Genomic DNA, 20,961 nt, shown 5'->3' on the forward strand with positions numbered 1-20,961 from the left:
CGCTGTGCTCCACTGGGCACAAAATCACTGAGCTGGAGAAATGACACGCTCTACAAATAAAGCTACGCCTCGCCTTGGTCTTCAACTTCATCAAATTGTACATTTGTTCTTATCTGTGAATTTGCCTAAATCACTCTCCAACAATATCATTTTACGCCTTTACTGATTATTCATTCTTTTTATCACACATGATGTGATCAATGGTGTCTTTGTTGGTGTAACACTCTATAGCATAAGCAATGGCTCATTGTAAGTAATGTATTCAAGGCAGGATGTTGATCTTTAAGTCTGGATATCCGATAAGTAATTTTTTTTTTAAAATTATGTTCTCCTTCAATACCATTCCCAGGTGTTCTATGAATAATCAAAGACAGCATCCATCTTTTAAAAAGTTATAAACCATGAACAGCTTACTCATTAACCAGCTCACTTGTAACTAAAAATACATCTCATCATGGAATGTAATAATAATGCACAAATGTAATAAAACACAATATCGTATGACTTACCTACAGAGAGAAGAAAGACATCTGAGGACCTCAGCCTGAAATGTGCCCCTCTTGCAGTGACCTTGGGCTACATGTAGTTGAGTTAGGGGCTGATTTGGGTGCAACCACAATGCATTTTCTGGGACTTCCCCCTTGCACTGAAGGTAAGCTCTTCTCCAGTTATGATGAGTCAGGCTTGATAGGTGTGAATTGTGACTAAAATGTGGAGTTTTGTCATATCTATGTATATACTACTACTAAGAAATATGAATTTGCCTACCTTTCCCAAATGTTGAATGAGACCGTAAGTCATTTTCAGTGGTGTGTCATTTATACATGGTACAATGTTAGTTTCATGTCAAGTTCATGGAGAATGCAGACTTGGAGAGCAATATACTGTAAGGTTCTTATATTGCAGTAGACTTCCATGACCATCTTACTATGCTATTTGAAAGAGCATGCACTCATCTGTCCTGCCTAACCATATTCTGTTAATTTGCACAGGTGTTTTGCAGAATGACAATTGTCTGTTTTTAATAATAACGTGACAGAGAGGTTACATACATATCTGTTTCATAAGCTACCGTTCATAAATATTGCTAGACTTACACACGGCAGATTTACTTTAAATCCATGTTTATGTTTTCACATACATGCAAGTAGTTTGTAGATGAAGCTGTAATAACAGCATCAACTCAGTGGCCTTGTGGTTAGTGTCCCCCCTGAGATCGGAAGGTTGAGAGTTTGATCCCAGGCCGATTCATACCAAAGACTGTGGAAATGGGACCTGATGTGTCTCTGCTTGGCAGGTAGCATTAAGGAGATGTGATTGGGGGGTAAGGCTCTGCTGTAGACCAGCCACATACTTTCCAGGGGCTATACTTGTACATCACGCTACAGACACAGGAGATAGGCTCCTGCTCTCCTATGAGCTGTTCCGGCTCGCTCATGCAAGGCTACTTAGGGGAGACCAGGGTTGGTTGTATCATGGTTTGGTTGTATCATGGGTTGGTTGTATCATGGGTTGGTTGTATCATGGGTTGTTTGTCCCGGTGCTTATTACTACCAATCCAGAGGGCATTGTGTCATAATTCTACACTTAAAATGTGTAAATTGTTGGAAAGAACTCATCCATCTGGTCAATTAATATCAGCATGACAAAACATTTTGGTGATGGGAATGTACTGTATGTGTTTTTCTATGCATTGATATTTTCTTGAATTATGGAAGTATCAAATTATATTCATCACATGGGCCGAATACAACAGGTGTGGTCTTACGAGCCCTTTCCCAACAATGCAGAGTTAAATAGTAAGAAAAGTAGCAAAAATAAATAGGAAATACTAACACAATAAAATAGCAATAATGAGGTTATGGACAAGGACTACCAGTATCGAGTCAATGTGCTGGGGTACGAAGTAGTTGAGGTGATTGAGGTAATATGTAATGTACAGGTAGGTAGGGGTAAAAGTGACTAGGCAATCAGGATATATAATAAACGGATAATAAACAGAGTGGCAGCAGCGGGTGTGAAAGTGTGTCTGTGTGTGTGTGTGTGTCGTCAATATGCACGTGTGTGTATGTTTTGTTTGTGTGTGTTTTTTTTTTTTTTTTTTTAAGGGGTTGGATCAGCTTAATATTGCGGAAAGATTGTTGCTTCCATCAATGTAATTGTCTGCGTCATTTACAATCCCCCATATATTTTTGGGGTAAATATATATATACATACACGTACGCATACATATACACATATGTACATACACATACCTATATAGATATACATACTTTTTAAAGAATATACCTTTATTATTCCCCGCAAACCCTACCACCCCTCCCCCAATTGGAGTAAACTAATAAACACTTAGGCTTCTACCTTCAGATTATACATCTTATACACATTTTACAGACACTATCTATTTTACAATAGTTATATTTTGTTTGTTTTTAGTTCTTCCTCTATTTATGATGTCCATTAAGTTTGATTTCTATTTGTAACTGTGCTATTTCACAACATTTCAGAACCCATATACATTTTACAGATCCTGTATGTTTTACATTGGTTATCTTGTTGTTATTAGGCCCAACCTTCATTCCCCTTCAACCCCTCCCATCTATCTCTTAACACCATCCATTTTGGATTTCTATTTGCCATATATTTTTCAACTGTGTGTGAGCATATGTTGTGTGTGTGTGTGTGTGTGTGTGTGTGTGTGTGTGTGTGTGTGTGTGTGTGTGTGTGTGTGTGTGTGTGTGTGTGTGTGTGTGTGTGTGTGTGTGTGTGTGTGTGTGTGTGTGTGTGTGTGTGTGTGTGTGTTGGGGTGTCGGTGTAGTAGTATGTGTGAGTGTGTGGTTAGAGTCCAGTGAGTGTGCATAGAGTCAGTGCAAGAAAAATACGAGTCAATGCAAATATCCAGGTAGCCATTTGATTAAGTTTTCAGCAGTCATGGCTTGGGGTTAGAAGCTGTTCAGGAAACTTTTGGTCCCTGTCTTAGTGCTCCAGTACCGCCTGCCGTGCAGAATCACAGAGAACAGTCAATGACTTGGGTGGCTGGAGTCTTTGGCAATTTTTATAGCCTTCCTCTGACAACGCTTGGTATAGAGTTCCTGATGATGTTGGAGGGCACTGTGGTGTTGAACGCTGAGCTGTAGTCAATGAACAGCATTTTCATGTAGGTGTTCCTTTTGTCCAGGTGGGAAAGGGCATCTGTGGATCTGTTGGGTCGTCGCCAGAGGAACCGGACCGTGAATCATAGCCAGCTGCTCCGGAACGTGGATCATTGCCGGAGGAATCGGACCGTGAATCGTCGCCGGATACTCCGGACCGTGGATCGTCGCTGCGGGCTCCGTGCCGTGGATCGTTGCCAGAGGAACTGGGCCGTGAATCGTTGCCGGAGGAACCGGACCGTAGATTGTCGCTAGCTGCTCCGGACCGTGAATCGTTGCTGAGGGCCCTGGGATGTGGATCGCCGCTGGAGGAATTGGACCGCAAATCGTTGCCGGAGGAACCGAACCATAGATTGTCGCTGGGGACTCCGGACTGGGCAACCTCGCAGGAGGCTCCAGACTGGGAACCCCCGCTGGAGGCTCTGGATCGCAGACCGTCGCTGGAGGCTCTGGACCGCGGACCATCGCTGGAGGTTCCGAACCACGGACCGTCTCAGGTGGTTCCGGACCGCGGATCGTCTCAGGAGGTTCCTGACCGCGGACCGTCGTAGGAGGTTCCGGACCGCGGACCGTCGTAGGAGGTTCCGGACCGCGGACCGTCGTAGGAGGTTCCGGACTGCGCACCTGGCTGTGAATGCGCACTGGAGACACAGTGCATATCACCGCATAACATGGTGCCTGAACGGTCACACGCTCCTTAAAGCGAATGTGGGGAGTTGGCTATGGTCTGAAACCTGGCTCCGCCAACAACCCCGTGTGCACCGGTCACACGCTCCTTAAAGAGAGTGTGGGGAGTTGGCTCTGGTCTGATACCTGGCTCCACCAACCACCCCGTGTGCACCGGTCACACCCTCCTTAAAGCGAGTGTGGGGAGTTGGCTCTGGTCTGATACCTGGCTCCGCCAACCACCCCGTGTGCACCGGTCACACGCTGCTTAAAGCGAGTGCGGGGAGTTGGCTCTGGTCTGATACCTGGCTCCGCCAACCACCCCGTGTGCACCGGTCACACGCTCCTTAAAGCGAGTGTGGGGAGTTGGCTCTGGTCTGATACCTGGCTCCGCCAACCACCGGTCACACGTGCTTGCGTCTTGGTTGCGAACCCCGGTGTCGTCGTTGTTCCTCCCTTGCTGCCTCCATCTGTTCCCATGGAAGGCAATCCTTTCCAGCCAGGATCTCCTCCATTGTCCAGGATCCCTTACCGTCCAGGATCTCCTCCCATGTCCAGGATGTCTGCTCCTCCTGGCCACGCTGCTTGGTCCTTTTGTGGTGGGATCTCCTGTCACATTCGTCATAAGGAATGGACCAAGGCGCAGCGTGCGTAGAGATCCACATATTTTAATAAATAGAAACTCACCAAACAAAACTAACAAGCACAAACGAAACGTGACGTTCTGGACTACACATAGGCAGCTACACAAACACAAGATCCCACAAAGCACAAATGGGAAATGGCTGCCTAAATATGATCCCCAATCAGAGACAACGATAAACAGCTGCCTCTGATTGGGAACCATAACAGGCCAACATCGACATATAAAAGCTAGATGACCCACCCTAAATCCCACCCCGACCTAACCGACATAGATAATAAAAGCTCTCTATGGTCAGGGCGTGACACTCCCGATGCCTTTATACCAACTTGACAATGGCACACATACACATTCCGTGTCTCAATTATCCAATAATCTTTCTTTAACCTTTCTCCTCATTCTTAATTTACACTGAAGTGGGTTTAACAAGTGACATCAATAAGGGATCCTAGCTGTCATCTGGATTCCACTGGTCAGTCTATGCCATGGAAAGACCAGGTGTTCATAATATTTTGTGTACTCAGTGTATGTACAGTATGCTTTTGCTGAGAACCAACCCTGGTATCCCCTACTTACTTTAAAAACAACACAACTGCAAAGGTCATTTGCAATGACTTCACAGCTATACAGATCTGTGTGTTGAGTCACTGTGAAACTAAAACCGGCGACACATAATTGTACCCTCCTCTGCACCTGGTGTACCAGTTCTCTGTGTGTTAGTAGACATCATGTAGAAACAGGCAGCCTGTTTTTGAACAGTTCACCTACAGAAACCTACTAACTCTCAGAATAGGCCTACAAACAGATGTTCAGTCAAATAGGAGGAAGAAGAAAAACCCAAACAAGTCAACACACTTAATCCTCAACAGCACTGGAAATGCTAACAAATTTGTCAACCCAAATGAGTGAAGCCAGCCATTTTTAAATGGAACTGTTTTAATTGCAAATAGTAGTGGCAATAGTAATATTAGTAGTAATAGTAGTAGTAGTAGTAGTATTAGTAGTAGTAACAACAACAGTAGCAACAATATGACATATTTACAAAAAATAGACATTTGATATGAAACCAGCATAAATGCTACAGTGGATTTTGAACACAATAAGAAATCGAACAAATGATCTCAACCCAGGTATTCTCAGATAAACCATTTAGGATCTCACAATGTCTGTTTGTTTGGCTGTATTGACAAAGAGCCTTCTTCAAGCCTAACAGAGTAAGTACAGTCAGGTCCATAATTATGAGCACGCTTGATAAAGATGAGCAAAAAATACTGTATAAAATACATTTTGCAAATACTGAGCTATATTGTATGCTCCCAAAAAATGGGAAACAACATTATGCTATGCTTTTACAGTTGCTCAGATAAAGAGATTTTGTTGAACAAGTTTATACAAACAAAAAAAATCAACAACAAAAAACAGAGGGGTCAAAATGATTGGTACCCCTGTATTCAATAGTCTAGCACTCTACCCTTGCGAGGATAACGTCACTGAGCCACCAAGGAGCTCAGGTTGGATGGGGAGTGTTGCTGCACAGCTATTTTCAGGTCTCTCCAGAGATGTTCGATCAGGTTTGCCTAGTTAAATAAAGGTTAAATAAAAAATAAGTCCGGACTCTGGCTGGGCCACTCAAGGACATTCAGAAACTTGTCCTGAAGCCACTCCTGCATTGTCTTGGCTGTGTGCTTAGGGTCGTTGTCCTGTTGGAAGGTGAACCTTCGCCCCCAGTCTGAGGTCCTGAGAGCTCTGGAGCAGGTTTTCATCAAGGATCTCTCTGTATTTTGCTCCATTCATCTTTGCCTCGATCCTGACTAGTCTCCCAGTCCCTGCCGCTGATAAACACCCCCACAGCATGATTTTGCCACCACCATTCTTCACCGTAGGGATGGTGCCAGGTTTCCTCCAGACATGACACTTGGCAATCAGGCCAAAGAGTTCAATCTTGGTTTCATCAGACCAAAGAAACTTGGCTCTCATGGTTCTGAGAGTCTTTAGCTGCCTTTTGGCAAACTCCAAGCAGGTTGTGATGTACCTTTTATTGAGGAGTGGCTCAGAAAGTTGTCCTTCTGGAAGGTTCTCCCATCTCCACAGAGGAACTCTAGAGCTCTGTCAGAGTGACCATTGGGTTCTTGGTCACCTCCCTGACCAAGGCCCTTCTCCCCCGATTGCTCAGTTTGGCCAGGCGGCAAGCTCTAGGAAGAGTCTTGGTGGTCTCGGCACTCTATGGACAATTCCTTTGACCTGAGGGTCATGGTGCATTTCCAAATCATGTCCAATCAATGGAATTTACCACAGGTGGACTCCAATCAAGTTGTAGAAACATCTCAAAGATTATCAACGGAAACGGGATGAGGCTGAGCTCAGTTTCGAGTGCCATACCAAAGGGTCTGAATACATTTTAATAAATTAGCAAAAAAAATTAAAACCTGTTTTCACTGTCATTATGGGGTATTGTGTGTAGATTGCTAAGGATTTTTATTTTCTAATCCATTTTAGAGTAAGGCTGTAACATATCAAAATATGGAAAAAGTCAAGGGGTCTGAATACTTTCCGAAGGCACTGTAGCTCTTTGGCCACACTCACCAGTGGTGGGTTTGGCATTGAATAACAGAAGCATATGCAGAAAAGTAACTCATACTTACGGTAACATTTTGTGTTATGACGCTAGTCCTGGGGTCAACAGCATCATTAACTTTATCAAGTACCAAGACATTTTTTGCCAAAAACCTGGTTGCCTCTGCCTGGAGTCTGACGTTTGGCTTCAAGTGGATCTTCCAGCAACACAATAACTCCAAGCACTAATCAAAATCCACAAAGGAATGTTTAATTTACCACAAAATCAACATTTTGCAATGGCTATCTCAGTCTCCAGACTTGAACCCCATTGAAAACCTGTGGTTTGAATTGAAGAGGGTAGTCTATAAGAGCAGGCGAGGGATATCATGGATCTGGAAAGATTCTGTAAGATCCTTCCTAACATGTTCACCAACCTATTTTTCTTTTTTTTTTATGTAAAGGCTCAGCCTTGTTATCCTCGCAAGGGGAGGGTGCAAGAGTGTTATAAAAAAAAACATGGGTGCTAAAAATGTAGAACCATATCTTTTTTAAAGGATTTTTTTATTACTTGTTAAACAAAATCCACTTTCTCTGAGGAATTGTATTATCAAGGGTTCCAATAGTCATGGACCTGACTGTATATCCAGTGTATCCACAGTGGTTTGTCTGACCATTGCAAAGTAGTTTGTATATCTATATCTAGCTAATATCCTTGGGGTGATCACATTACATAATTTCAAAAACTAACCATGTGAGGGAGACATTTAGTAACATTTTTGGTGATATCTCAACCAGATTTTACGTGTTACAGTAACCACCCACTGGGCAAATACTGGTTGAATCAACATTGTTTCCACAGCATTTCAACCCCAAACCCCTGATTGGATTTGCAAAAAGTCATCCACGTAGAAGCATTTTGTGTTTTTTTCCCACCAAATGTTTTATCTAAATCCAATGACATGGAGAAAGGTTTTGTTAATTTCATGTTGAATTCACATTAGATGACAACTCAACCAAATGTAAATCAAATCTAGGTGTTGAACTGATGTCTGTGCCCAGTGGGCAGGTTTCCTTCCAACCTTTTCATGCAAGTAAAGTACATGTCGGATAAAACTTTTCATGAGGGGCCTGATGGAAACTGCTAATTTGTCAGTAAACTTTCCAAATGTTGACTAAACAAAATACGCTAGACAAGGTGGAATCTTTGATGTCGGTAAAATGTATTGTGTGAGAAATGGTGGTGGAAATTCTTTTATGAGCAAATATTGATATAATAACAATTGTTTCAAAGTAAATTGGAGTCACGCAATGATATTGTGTGGTCCTCCCACTACTACTCGGGAAGGTATGCAGTTTATTAGGCTACAAATTAAATCAAGTATTATGAACTTCACAGGGTAGCCCAGTGGGGCAGCAGGGTAGCCTAGTGGTTTGAGTAGCAACCGGAAGGTTGCAAGTTCAAACCCCAGAGCTGACAAGGTACAAATCTGTCGTTCTGCCCCTGAACAGGCAGTTAACCCACTGTTCCTAGGCCGTCATTGAAAATAAGAATTGGTTCTTAACTGACTTTCCTAGTTAAATAAAGGTAAAATAAATAAAATAAAAGGGTGGTGAAAGTGCACGGTGATGAGCTTAATGCTAATTTCCAATAATTATTGATGGTTTTATTCTGGTGAGATGATGAACAAATCCTTGGTTTCTGTTTAACAAATAAAAATAATCTAGTTATTTTTGTTCATAATAATCTCATTATGTAGCCTACCCGCACTGTATCTACGAGTGCAAGGTGTTGGCTAGAGCTCATGTGCCAAGGCTAGAGTGGACACATTTGTTATTGTCACGCATTGACCATAGAGAGCTGTTTATTCTCTATGTTGGTTAGGTCGGGGTGTGATTAAGGGTGGGTTATCTAGGGGAATTATATGTCTATGTTGGTCTGGTATGGTTCCAATCAAAGGCAGCTGTTTATCGTTGTCTCTGATTGGGGATCATATTTACGTAGCCATTTCCCCATTGTGCTTTGTGGGATCTTGTCTATGTATAGTTGCATGTGAGCATTATTATAGCTTCACGGTTTGTTTGATCGCTTTGTTGTTTTGTTCTTTGAAGTTTTCTATTCCAAAATAAAGGATGGAAACATATCCACTCTGCAACTTGGTCTACTCCTTATGACGAACGTGACAGTTATGCAACATTTTTTTGTGAAAAAAACATCAGTAAATACCATGGAAACCCATTTAACTTGTATTTTTTATTCGGTACATGGATACATGGAATTTAACCGCAAAAGTTGTTTTTATGTGCATTACGTCATCATGCAGCCTTTTACGCACAAGTCAATTTGGATGGAAACACATTTCCTTTTTTTTTTATGCAGATTTTTGAATATTCACATGAAAATCTGTCGCTAATTGGATGAAAAGCTAGTTAGTATTAGCCATTCAACATGACCTCAACACATTCAAATACATATTCCTCCATTTCTATGGCCATTGGGAGTAAAACATAACCTCTAAACATCTTTCTAATAATAGGCTAACTGTGTGCCACTGCTGCTAACGCAACCTCTCAAATAAAACTAACCAACCATTTTACAGGTACAGGGTTTCAAAGACAACAATCTGTAAAAGTGTCAGAGAAGATGCCAAAATAAAGGAAACACCGACATAACGTGTATAAATAGGGCATTGGGCCACCACGAGCCAATGGGGCGGCGCACAATGGCCCAGCGTCATCCGGGTTAGGGGAGGGTTTGGCCAGCAGGGATCTCCTTGTCCCATCGCGCTCTACCGACTCCTGTGGCGGGCCGGGCGCATGCTCGCTGACACTGTCACTAGGTGTACGGTGTAGCTGGAATGCTGTTCATTGACTATAGCTCAGCGATCAACACCATAGTGCCCACAAAGCTCATCACTAAGCTAAGGACCCTGGCACTAAACACCTCCCTCTACAACTGGATCCTGAACATCCTGACGGGCCGCCCCCAGGTGGTAAGGGTAGGCAACAAAACATAAGCCACGCGGATCCTCAACACGGAGGCCCCTCAGGGGTGGGTACTTAGTTCCCTCCTGTACTCACTGTTCACCCACGATTGCGTGGCCAAGCACGACTCCAACACCATCATTAAGTTTGCTGTAGACACAACAGATCACCGACATCAATGAGACAGCCTATAGGGAGGAGGTCAGAGACCTGGCATTGTGGTGCCAGGACAACAACCTCTTCCTCAACATGAGCAAGACAAAGGAGCTGATCCTGGACTACAGGAAAAGATGGGCCGAACACGCCCCCATTCACATCGACGGGGCTCTTAGTGGAGAGGGTTGAGAGTTTCAAGTTCCTTTGTGTCCACATCACCAACAAACAATCATGGTCCAAACACACCAAAACAGTCGTGAAGAGTGCACGACAACACCTTTCCCCCCGCAGGAGACTGAAAAGATTTGTCATGTGTCCCCAGATCCTCAAAAAGTTCTACATCTGCTACATTGAGAGCATCCTGATGGGTTGCATCACCGCCTGGTATGACAACTGCTCGGCCACCGACCATAAGGCGCTACAGAGGGTAGTGCGTACGGCCCAGTACATCACTGGGGCCAAGCTCCCAGCCATCCAGGACCTATTTACTGTCAGAGGAAGGCCCAAAAAATTGTCAAAGACTAAAGTCACCCAAGTCATGAACTGTTCTCTCTGCTACCGCACAGCAAGCGGTAATGGAGCACCAAGTCTACGTCCAAAAGGCTCCTTAACAACTTCAACCCCCAAGCCACTGCTGAACAATTAATCAAATGGCCACCCGGACTAATTACACTGCTGCTACTCACTGTTTATTATCTATGCATAGTCACTTTACACCTACCTACAGGTAAAAAATGACCTTGACTAACCTGTACCCTCTCACATTGACTCGGTACCGGTACCCCCTTTATATAGCCTTGTTATTGTTATTTTATTGTGTTAATTTGTATTACATTTTTTACATTAGTTTATTTAGTAAATGTTTTCTTAACTCGATTAAGGGCTTGTAAGTAAGCGTTTCACGGTAAGATCTCCACCTGTTGTATTCGGCACATGTGACAAATACAATTTGATTTGATTTGATTTGCTCCTTTGAGACTCCTCTCTCAAAGTCACTGAGATTTCTAGACCACTGAGATCTCTAACATGAAACTGGGCATTTTTATACATGACTCTAAGCATGGATTTGAATTGCTTAATTAACTCAGGAACCACACCTGTGTGGAAGCACTTGCTTTCAATATACTTTGTATCCCTCATTTACTCAAGTGTTTCCTTTATTTTGGCAGTTACCTGTACATTGTACCTGATAACTGTCTTTGGTCAGTACATTATGACCCCAGTAAATTACGACCACATACCCCAACTATTTCTTGCCCCAGTAGACTACCTCATATAACATTTTAGCACTTTGAGGATGTTTTTCAAGAAGCGCATTATCAATTAAATGTATTATTATTATTTATTATAACTACATTAAAAAAGCCTCTTTATCACAACAATCACAATGCCTACATGTAATAATTTAACTTGCTGAGCAGGGATATGCTCTGTATTCAACTGCATTTGTTAGCCTGAGTGCCAGTCTGTTTATGCTATCATGCCAACTCCTTGTCACTCGTTGCCAGGCCAGACATGTTTTGCTTGACAATGACAGCGGTGGAGTTGGCAAGAGCACAAACAGATCTTGGACCAGGCTACTGCACTGCACCTCGGAGCGCAAGAAGAGCAGCTGATATTGAGAAAAACACTGTGAGAAGAATACTGTTGGTCTGATGATGAGTACTGCTCCTTCATTTCATTGACATTCAAGTATATTACCCCTAGAATCGTTTAAAGTAGAAACCACTTGTGACACTTGAACCTGAGAGACAGACACTTGACATGATGGAGGGTATGGTATGGTTTGACCTCTGCATTTTGCGGTTTATTTTAAACATTAACATCCTGTTTACTTAATGGAAAAGACTGTGTTTGAGTACAGTGTATGACCGTGTTCGACCCCTTCCTCTAACTCTCTGTGGCTACTTTGTTCAGTTAGTAATCATTACATATACAAATGTATTGTATATATGTCATCTCTCCAGACGACCATCTATAATATAATGCTTGTTTAAGGTTCAGGAGCGTTCACTGGGCGCTTCCTTCACTAATTAAGTCGATTTTAACGGAACACTAGCACAACTGATACGTAGTAATGAATAGACTAGATAGATAAATATGTGCACATTGACACAGTGTTTTGTACATACCCTAATCGTGAGTTATGGTTAACAGAAAGGGTGAGTGATATCAAGCGGCAGTCCCACACACACACGCATAAACACACACACACACTCAAATTGCTCTGTATTACTTAAGTGCAGTATAATTACTGTCCAATAAACTATAATCCATCTGAGAACTCACACGTGACAATAAACACATTATGACACATCATTAACAACATTTTACACGGCGCTTACTGTTCGCAAGCTGAAGGAAAGCAAGCAACCAAGAGAGAAAGATTGCTCCCACTTAGAGGACAATAGTGCTTACTGTAGACGAATATATGACCTCATATCTTATATCTGTCCTCCTTGTTCTCATTTAAGACCCCCTGCTCCTCTGTAACAGGAGCAAGCATTGGTAACGGAGAATCCTAATGGTTGTGAACTCATCACTTGTTTTCCTCAATGTGTCTGGAACTGTGTCTGTGTGAAGGTGTGTGTGTGTGTGTGTGTGTGTTTGTGTGTGTGTGTAGGAACAAGGTAGGGATTCAACGATTTATAGACAGTTCATTTTGAACAGTGCACCCAAAGGTTGGCACGTTCTAGCCCTTCACAAATGAAAAACAAATAAAGAGAAGGCTTAGGTTCCATCCTCCCGTGTGCTATACTAAACCCTCATCCTCTTGGGTTAAATCTATCTACAGGCCTACATAACCTACTGTACATGAGCGAGAGTGTTCTCGCGCATCTGGCATAATGATGCTAATTACCATGCCTGATTTCACCACTTTAATGGGCTGTGAAATTTATGGCTCACACACACGCTAACACGTTAAGGCCTTCCAGAGAAAATACATGAGATACACACACACACACACACACACACACACACACACAGGGAGGCAGGCAAGTACACGGGCACACACACACACACACACACACACACACACACACAAACACATAACCATGGATTCCCCATCCGTACACATTGGAGAGATAACAATGTTGCCCTTGGACTGTGGTATTGAAGCCCACCCATCTCTCTACCAACCAAAACACTGCAGCTATAGCTCCCCCGCTCCTTTGGCTAGGTATCATCACTCCATGATGCAATGCTGTTCATTCAGAAAACATCAGCGTCACTCTGAAAGCATAGAATTGATGCTGACACACAACTCATTCTGCTGAGTATCAACAAGATTGGCCCCAAGACAGTGGGAAAATGTTGTACCAGATTATGAACTGTATACAATAGCTATATGAACCGCCCATGTCAGAGACAGTGTGTGTGTGTGTGTGGGGGTGTGTGTGTGAGGTGAAAGGTTCACGAACAGAAGGGATCAGTCCTACCTGCCTTATTTCAACACTATCATATTGACAAGGATAGGTTGTGATGCAATCTGACACGGTTTGGGAATAAGTAAAATCCACAAATGAGAAAGATATATCTAGAGAGACCTAAACCTGCAGGCGGGCTGGGCCTTTCCAATTATTTACACTGCCACTGGTCAGCAAATATATTTAAATGTGTTTATTTGGTTTCGACATTTGAAAACAAGGATGGCCCAATTTTGGCTTTCATGGAGATACAGTCAAGCCTTCCAACTACTCCTGTCTTGTTCCTGTGCTCCCCACTGCCCATGAACCTTGGCACCCATGTTTTGAATCCCATTGTCAAAAACCTAAAAAATCTGGTCCCAATTCCGAAATTGCCTTAAACAACCAAAGTGCTTCTTTCTCCCCATTAACATCGAATCATGTCTACCCAGTATCGCAGATTGACACATCGGCTCATTCAAAACTCTGAGGGTTGACCATAATATTCCCAACACCCACTTTTTTAGGTATCTGCAAACTCACAGCTTTGCTAAAAAAAACATTTCCCTTCATTTCCAGTCGACCCCGCTAAGTGTCCAGGCGAGAAGTGCTTAGATCTTAACCCCTATCTGAAGGGCACAATCTCCAGATAGTACGACATACTACAGAATGTTAATCCGCCTTCCTGGGCAACATATCATTGAGCGTATCCACACCTCATCATTTTGCATGAGGCACAGGTTCATTCAGTTCAAAGTTTTGCACACATATCCAAATGTTGACCCCTAAGTGTTTGAGATGCCACCAGAGTCCAACGACTGTGGGACACATGGTTTGGTCATGCCAATCTTTGTGTAGGCTTCTGTGGACCCCAACCCATTCAATGCTATTTTTGGAGTGCTTCCCCTTGATCAGAATGTTACCAAGCATCAGGCGAATGCGAAAGCATTGGCCTCGCTGCTGGCGCGCCGCCTTGTCCTCTTTCACTGGAAGTCTGCAAAGCCGCCCTCCTTATGCAGTGGGTTAAGGAGTTAATGTCATCTCTACCTCTGGATAAAGATTAGGTACACTGTGCTTGGGTCCCGACAAAAGTTAGACTAAACCTGGTCTCCATTCATACAATACGTGGAGAGCCTGTCTTACACAGTGCCACTTGTATATTTTAGTAAGCAGTCATGTCTGTTCTAGTGGCCACATGTTGTGCTGATAAGATTCAACTATAATTATGAATTTGATGTCACTTTTTCCATTGTTTTTGTTTCTATTACTGTTAACGTTTTGGTCTTATTTAATTTAATTTTCTGTGATAACCTTGTATGATACCTTGGTGGGTGGGTGGGATGGGTGGGAGGTAGGGATGGGTGAGTGGGTGGATAGGGGTTGGGGATGTTGTACTGTTTTTCTGTTCTCGTATTCTGAAATTCTATCAATAAAGGAAGAAGCAAAGGGACAAAAAGAGCAATAAACCGATAATAAGCTATTCTTTTCATTGCTGTTACCACTCCTCTCTCTCATTCGCATGCATGCTCTCTTATTCTGCCCGTCATTGGCTGTGCTAGCGTCTAAGGTCTAAGCCAAATATAAATCAGAGAGTAATGACTTCCTACAGATGAATGGTAGTAACAAGGCGCAGTAAACATAGTGTGTGATCGAAACTGAACTGGGTTTTACAAGGAGAACAAACACACATCACAGAAAACCATGTCTACAGTGCCTTCAGAAAGTATTCATACCCTTTGACTTATTCCACATTTTGTTGTGTTACAACCTGTGTTACAATTCAGAATGTATTAAATATATGTTTTTCTCACCCATCTACACACAAAACTGAATAATGACAAAGTGAAAACATTTTCAGAAATGTTTGCGTATGGATTGAAAGTTAAATACAGAAATATCTCATTTACATAAGTATTCACACCCCTGAGTAAATACATGTTAGAATCACCTTTGGCAGGGATTACAGCTTTGAGTCTTTCTGGGTAAGTCTTCATGAGCTTTGCACACCTGGATTGTACAATATCTACACATTATTCTTTTAAAACATATTCAAGCTCTGTCAAGTTGGTTCTTGATCAAGTCTTGCCATAGTTGTTCAAGCCGATTTAAGTCAAAACTGTAACTAGGCCACTCAGGAACATTCAATGTAATCTTGGTAAGCAACTCCAGTGTGTATTTGGTCTTGTATTTTAGGTTATTGTCTTTCTGAAAGGTGAATTTGTCTCCCAGTGTCTGTTGGAAAGCAGACTGAACCAAGTTTTCCTCTAGGATTTTCCATGTGCTTAGCTCTATCCTGTTTCTTTTTATCCTAAAAAACTCCCTTGTCCTTGCTGATGACAAGCATACCCATAACATGATGCAGCCACCACCATGCGTGAAAATATGAAGAGTGGTACTCAGTGATGTGTAGTATTGGATTTGCCCAAAACATAATGCGTTGTATTCAAGACATAAAGTTAATTTCTTTGCCACATTTGTTTGCAGTTTTACATTAGTGCCTTTTTGCAAACAGGAATATTTTTTATTCTGTACAAGCTTCCTTCTTTTCAGTCTGTCAATTAGTTTAGTATTGTGTAGTAACTACAGTACAAAGTTGTTGATCCTCAGTTTTCTCCTATCACAGGCATTAAACTCCGTAACTGTTTTAATGTCACCATTGGCCTCATGGTGAAATCTCTGAGCGGTTTCCTTCCTCTCTGGCAACTGAGTTAGGCAGGGTGCCTGTATCTTTGTAGTGACTGGGTTTATTGATACACCGTCCAAAGTGTAATTAATAACTTCAACATGCTCAAAGGAATATTAAATATCTGTTTTTTATTTTTATTTTAACCATTCAATAGGTGCCCTACTTTGTGAGGCATTGGAAACCCTCACTGGTCAATGTGGTTGAATCTGTTTTTGAAATTCACTGCTTGACTGAGGGACCTTACTGATAATTGTATGTGTGGGGCACAGAGATGAGGTAGTCATTCAAAAATGATGTTAAACACTATTATTGAACACAGAGTGAGTCCACGCAACGTATTACTGTATGTGACTTGTTAAGCACATTTTTATGCTTGCCATAACAAAGGGGTTGAATACTTGTTTAACTTTGACATTACGGGGTATTGTGTGTAGGCCAGTGACACACACTCAATTGAACCCATTTTAAATTTGTGCGGGAACACAACAAAATGTGGATAAGTAAAGAGGTGTGAATACTTTCCGAAGGCACTGTATTATACATCCAGACGAGGTTGTCTTGTTTGAAGTCAGAGAAGCTTCACGAAGGCAGTCAGATAGGATTTCCAACCTTCCTGGATGCAAAATTCGAAAGTCTCCAGCTTCAGTCAAAGGGGATCTGACTTGGTGAGTAACATCTTCCTTATCAATAAATAAGATGCTTTATCAAAGGTGTTCTTTCTCTTATATCCTACTCTCAAGACAGTATGAATCAATCCATGTCAATGAAACATGATAGGACATCTTTTTCGTCTTCTTCAAATCAATCTTTTTTCTCTGTTTTCCAAGACGGATCTTGACAGGTATGTTGTAAAAGACAGTATGGACCCCCTTGGTGCCAGGGCCACTGCCGAGCAGCTTATAGGAGAGTGATGTTAATATGACTGGTTCAGGGTGACGATACTCTCAAGCAGCCCCACGGCCACCTTAGATGAACTGAGTACTATGCGGAATTCATACCTGCACACACACACACACACGCGTACACATGCAAGCAAGCAAGCACGCACACAAACACTGTCTCACACACTCTGGCAAACAGGTCATATACTGGTCTGCAGCTCGCCGTTGAGCAGCGCTGCGTTGCGCGTTTCGGCGGTGACGTCTTTGACCATGCGCGTCCGCTCCATGCGGCTGTCGCTGCGCTCCGCCTCATCCAGGCCCGCCACCTTCTTCAAGCACAGAACGTTCTGAAAGCTCTTCTTGAAGTTGTCCGACAGGAAGGCGTACAGGATGGGGTTGGCACAGCTGTTGGCGTAGCCCAGCACCACCACAAACTCAAAGGTGCTCTTGAGGACAGGCGTGGTGTTGATGGTGCCCGTCACCGAGGTGACGTTGAACACGTAGAAGGGCAGCCAGCAGAGCACGAACATGGCCACTACGATTGACACCATTCTGGTCACCTTCCTCTCCGAGCGCTTACGCTTAGTTGAGCCCACGCGCATGCCTGACGACTTCACCTAGTGGCCGGGGAGAGAGGGGACACATCCTTTGTTATTGGTACTACCTTCATCGATGCCGCAACTGTACCTACAGTGCCTTCAGAAAGTATTCACACCCCTTGACTTTTTGCACATTTTGTTGTGTTAGAGCCGGAATTCAAAATGTGAATAAGTCATAAGTCAAGCGGGGTGTGAATACTTTCTGAAGACACCGTATCTCTATAATTCTAGATTATAGGTCAATAAATACTATATCAGAATAGATGGGAGAACTTCACCAAAGAAGTAAAAGATGAATGAACTTGAGAATAAAACACTATTAATAGGGAGGAGGAGCTCACCTTGACGATGATAAGCAGGTAACAGAGGCAGATGATGGTGAGCGGCAGGAAGAAACCCAGGAAGAAGGTGTAGAACATGAAGGCCGTCTGATAGGCCTCCTGAGGCTCTGGCCACACAATGGTACATACCCACGCCTCGTTCTTATTGGGCATCAGACCGCTGAAAATCATGATTGGCAGGTTGACCAGCAGGGACACTCCCCACACGGTCAGGTTGATGATCTTAGCCACGCGTGGCTTCCGCCACTTGGTGGACTTTATGGGGTGGACCACGGCCAGGTAGCGGTCGATGCTCATGACCGTGAGGCAGAAGATGCTGGTGAACTGGTTGAGGCAGTCCACGGTCATGACCAGACGGCAGAGCACAGAGCCGAAGGGCCAGTGGACCAGGGCCAGCTGCATGGCGATAAAGGGTAGACTCAGCATACAGAGGACGTCAGCCACGGCCAGGTTCAGGATGTAAATGTTAGTGACTGTTTTCATCTTAGCGTAGCGCAGGATGACATAGATCACCAAGGTGTTGCCCGTCAGGCCCACGGCGCAGACCATGAAGTAGATGAAGGTAATAACCACGGAGCTGGTCTTGTCGAAGACCTGTTGGGTCTCGTCAGGAGTGTCATTCCGGGACCCCTGGTCGGACTCGTTCCCTGGGAAGTAGCTGTCATAGTACAGGGGCTCGGGGAGGGAGAGGTTGGGGGATGATAAGAGGAGAGGCCAGAGATCCATACTGACAGGGAGGAGGGCTGGGTTGAGTCTGTTTCAGGGTTGAGATAGGGGACACTAGTGTCACATCCCACCTGAGTGCACAGTACATAGAGAGAGAGAATGGAGAGAGAGAATGGAGAGAGAGAGAATGACAACAGAGCAACACCATGGTGAAGGAGAATACATTCCTTCCAAGCACCATGGCAACTGTTAGCCTATACTATATAAGGGTTTAAGACTGTCTTTCAAGCAACATGAAGTTACTTAATAAAGCCTGCCCATCACTTATAGGCCCCCACACAATACACTTGCAGGCCCCCACACTCCTCCTGTAGGGCTTGCTGTGTGTTTTTTTTATTTTTATTTGAACTTTAATGTGTTGAACGGTTGGGACTTTATACCCTTGTGTCTCTTCCACTGTGTCTAGCAGCAGCTATGTGTACTGTACATACTGATGACAAATGTTGATTTAATTGATCTGGATTGGACAAACAACCTCAAGTTGATGTTAGACCCTTTGGAAAAACAGCCATTGATTCCTCAGCAGAAATAAATGATGGATAGGATCAGCGCTATGCTATAGTTTTAGGCTATGGTGCATTTGCCAATGCTACCCCCAGAGGATGGGATTCCTCTGGGTGTTGTAATGAAACTACTTTCTGATGCAAATTATTCAATTGTTTTGCACTAAACTGTTTTATTTATTGATAAGGACCAGACAATGGCAAACTAATGTTGAACCCATTCATTGACTATGTGTTTGTGGTTGCTGAGAGATGATTTACTTAGAAAAACAAAACCATTGGGAATGTTTCATTTTGGGATAAAATATATTTGCAGGGCACAGGTCAAGATTTGATGTTGTTATTGTTTGGCATCTGTGGATCCGGGTTTATTGCGCAAATGCAGGCATTCTATTGGATTGTTCTGGAGATGAGGAGCTGGGTGCACTACATGGGCAACCTTTGCGCTCTAATTACAGACAGTGGCAGTAATTTTCTTAAGAGAGGTTTTGTTTTTATATTATAGATCTTTTTAAAACGTACTCAGTAGGCAATTGTGAGAAAAATGACTAGATTGTTTTTTTTAATCAGAAATTAGATTACACTTGTTCAGTATTGATTATATTTATTTAATCAGAAATATTGGTCTCATAAATGCAAGGTGGTTATGATTAGTCTGTCTTCTATCATTCTAAAATATTTCTCACGCCAAAACAGACTTCACATTGTAATATGTTTGTTCAATATTGCTAGAGAGGTTATTTTATATTAATTTATTGTTTGATCTGTTTGCTTACCAAAGATGGACAATAACATTAAATTAATTGTTTAAATCAAGTAAAATTGTGATACATTGCAGGCATTCAAATTCTACAACACGAACAATGGCACACAAACGCGCACGAGAAATAACCTTGATTAGACTAAAAAATTACAGATGCGCTGTCACAATTTACTTAAGGTAGAACATTTAACAGAAGGTGTCAATTGAACTAAAGTTTCCGATAAAAAAATATATACATTAGTTATTCATATGGTAGACTATTACTATTATTGAGCATGCCTTTTGCAAAAACCAAGATCACAGTTAATTGGCTTATTATTTGTTAATAGCACATATACAATTTCAAGATGTATGTACAGGTTAAACTTACCTTTATTTGTAAACTTTAACGTCACATTAGGTCCATTTTGGAATGGTTTAATTTCAGCCAAGAGTTTTCTGACCATCACTGAAAATCCAACGGAAGGCAACAATCTGCCCTGTGGCTTACACTTAACATATAATGCACCTGTTCTCCCATTGCGCACAGTGGTATCTTGTGCGCCAAAGTGGTGACGGTCATTGCCACATAACAGGTATGTCTAATATGTCAAATAGGCAATATAGTATATATTAAATTTTTCTTTGAAATACCTCAGCAATACAAAATTGTGTAAATCATTTGTAGATAGTTTTGAATAACTGATGTATCCAAAAGTAGCTTACTGGCGCTGAATCCGTGGCCAGAGCTAATGCGAAATCTGTTCTAGCAGGAGGACTGATGCACAAAGAAGAGCGCAGCCTGTTCAGCGCTCAGATTCACTTCTGCGATCAGTGGAATTGGATGATGGATGAGTGCGCGTTTTCTTCAGGTTTCGTCTCTGCATGCTGATGGAGCTGCGGATCCGCTATACTCTCTCT

The 20,961-nt window shown here is 42.7% G+C and overlaps 1 protein-coding gene across 1 annotated transcript; it reads right to left on the minus strand.

Moving 5' to 3' along the window:
- Window positions 1-4,840: 4,840 nt before the first annotated feature.
- Window positions 4,841-20,927, minus strand: LOC139376533 (somatostatin receptor type 2-like). The gene is made up of 4 exons (XM_071119230.1): window positions 20,526-20,927; window positions 20,432-20,472; window positions 18,070-18,866; window positions 4,841-17,746 (listed from the first exon to the last, which is right to left on the minus strand). Exons 3-4 carry the CDS (start codon window positions 18,793-18,795, stop codon window positions 17,330-17,332), a joined length of 1,143 nt encoding a protein of 380 aa, XP_070975331.1. The 5' UTR covers window positions 18,796-18,866; window positions 20,432-20,472; window positions 20,526-20,927; the 3' UTR covers window positions 4,841-17,329.
- Window positions 20,928-20,961: the final 34 nt, after the last annotated feature.

This window comes from Oncorhynchus clarkii, chromosome 20, assembly GCF_045791955.1.
Source record: "Oncorhynchus clarkii lewisi isolate Uvic-CL-2024 chromosome 20, UVic_Ocla_1.0, whole genome shotgun sequence".
NCBI classification, from domain to species: Eukaryota; Metazoa; Chordata; class Actinopteri; order Salmoniformes; family Salmonidae; genus Oncorhynchus; species Oncorhynchus clarkii.

Bases quoted from the DNA above. Each gene is read 5' to 3' on its own strand.
- LOC139376533 (XM_071119230.1), bottom strand. From the start codon at position 18,795: ATGGATCTCTGGCCTCTCCTCTTATCATCCCCCAACCTCTCCCTCCCC. The intron at 17,747-18,069 runs GTGAGCTCCTCC...CCCGGCCACTAG, and splicing joins ACCTGCTTATCATCGTCAAG to GTGAAGTCGTCAGGCATGCG.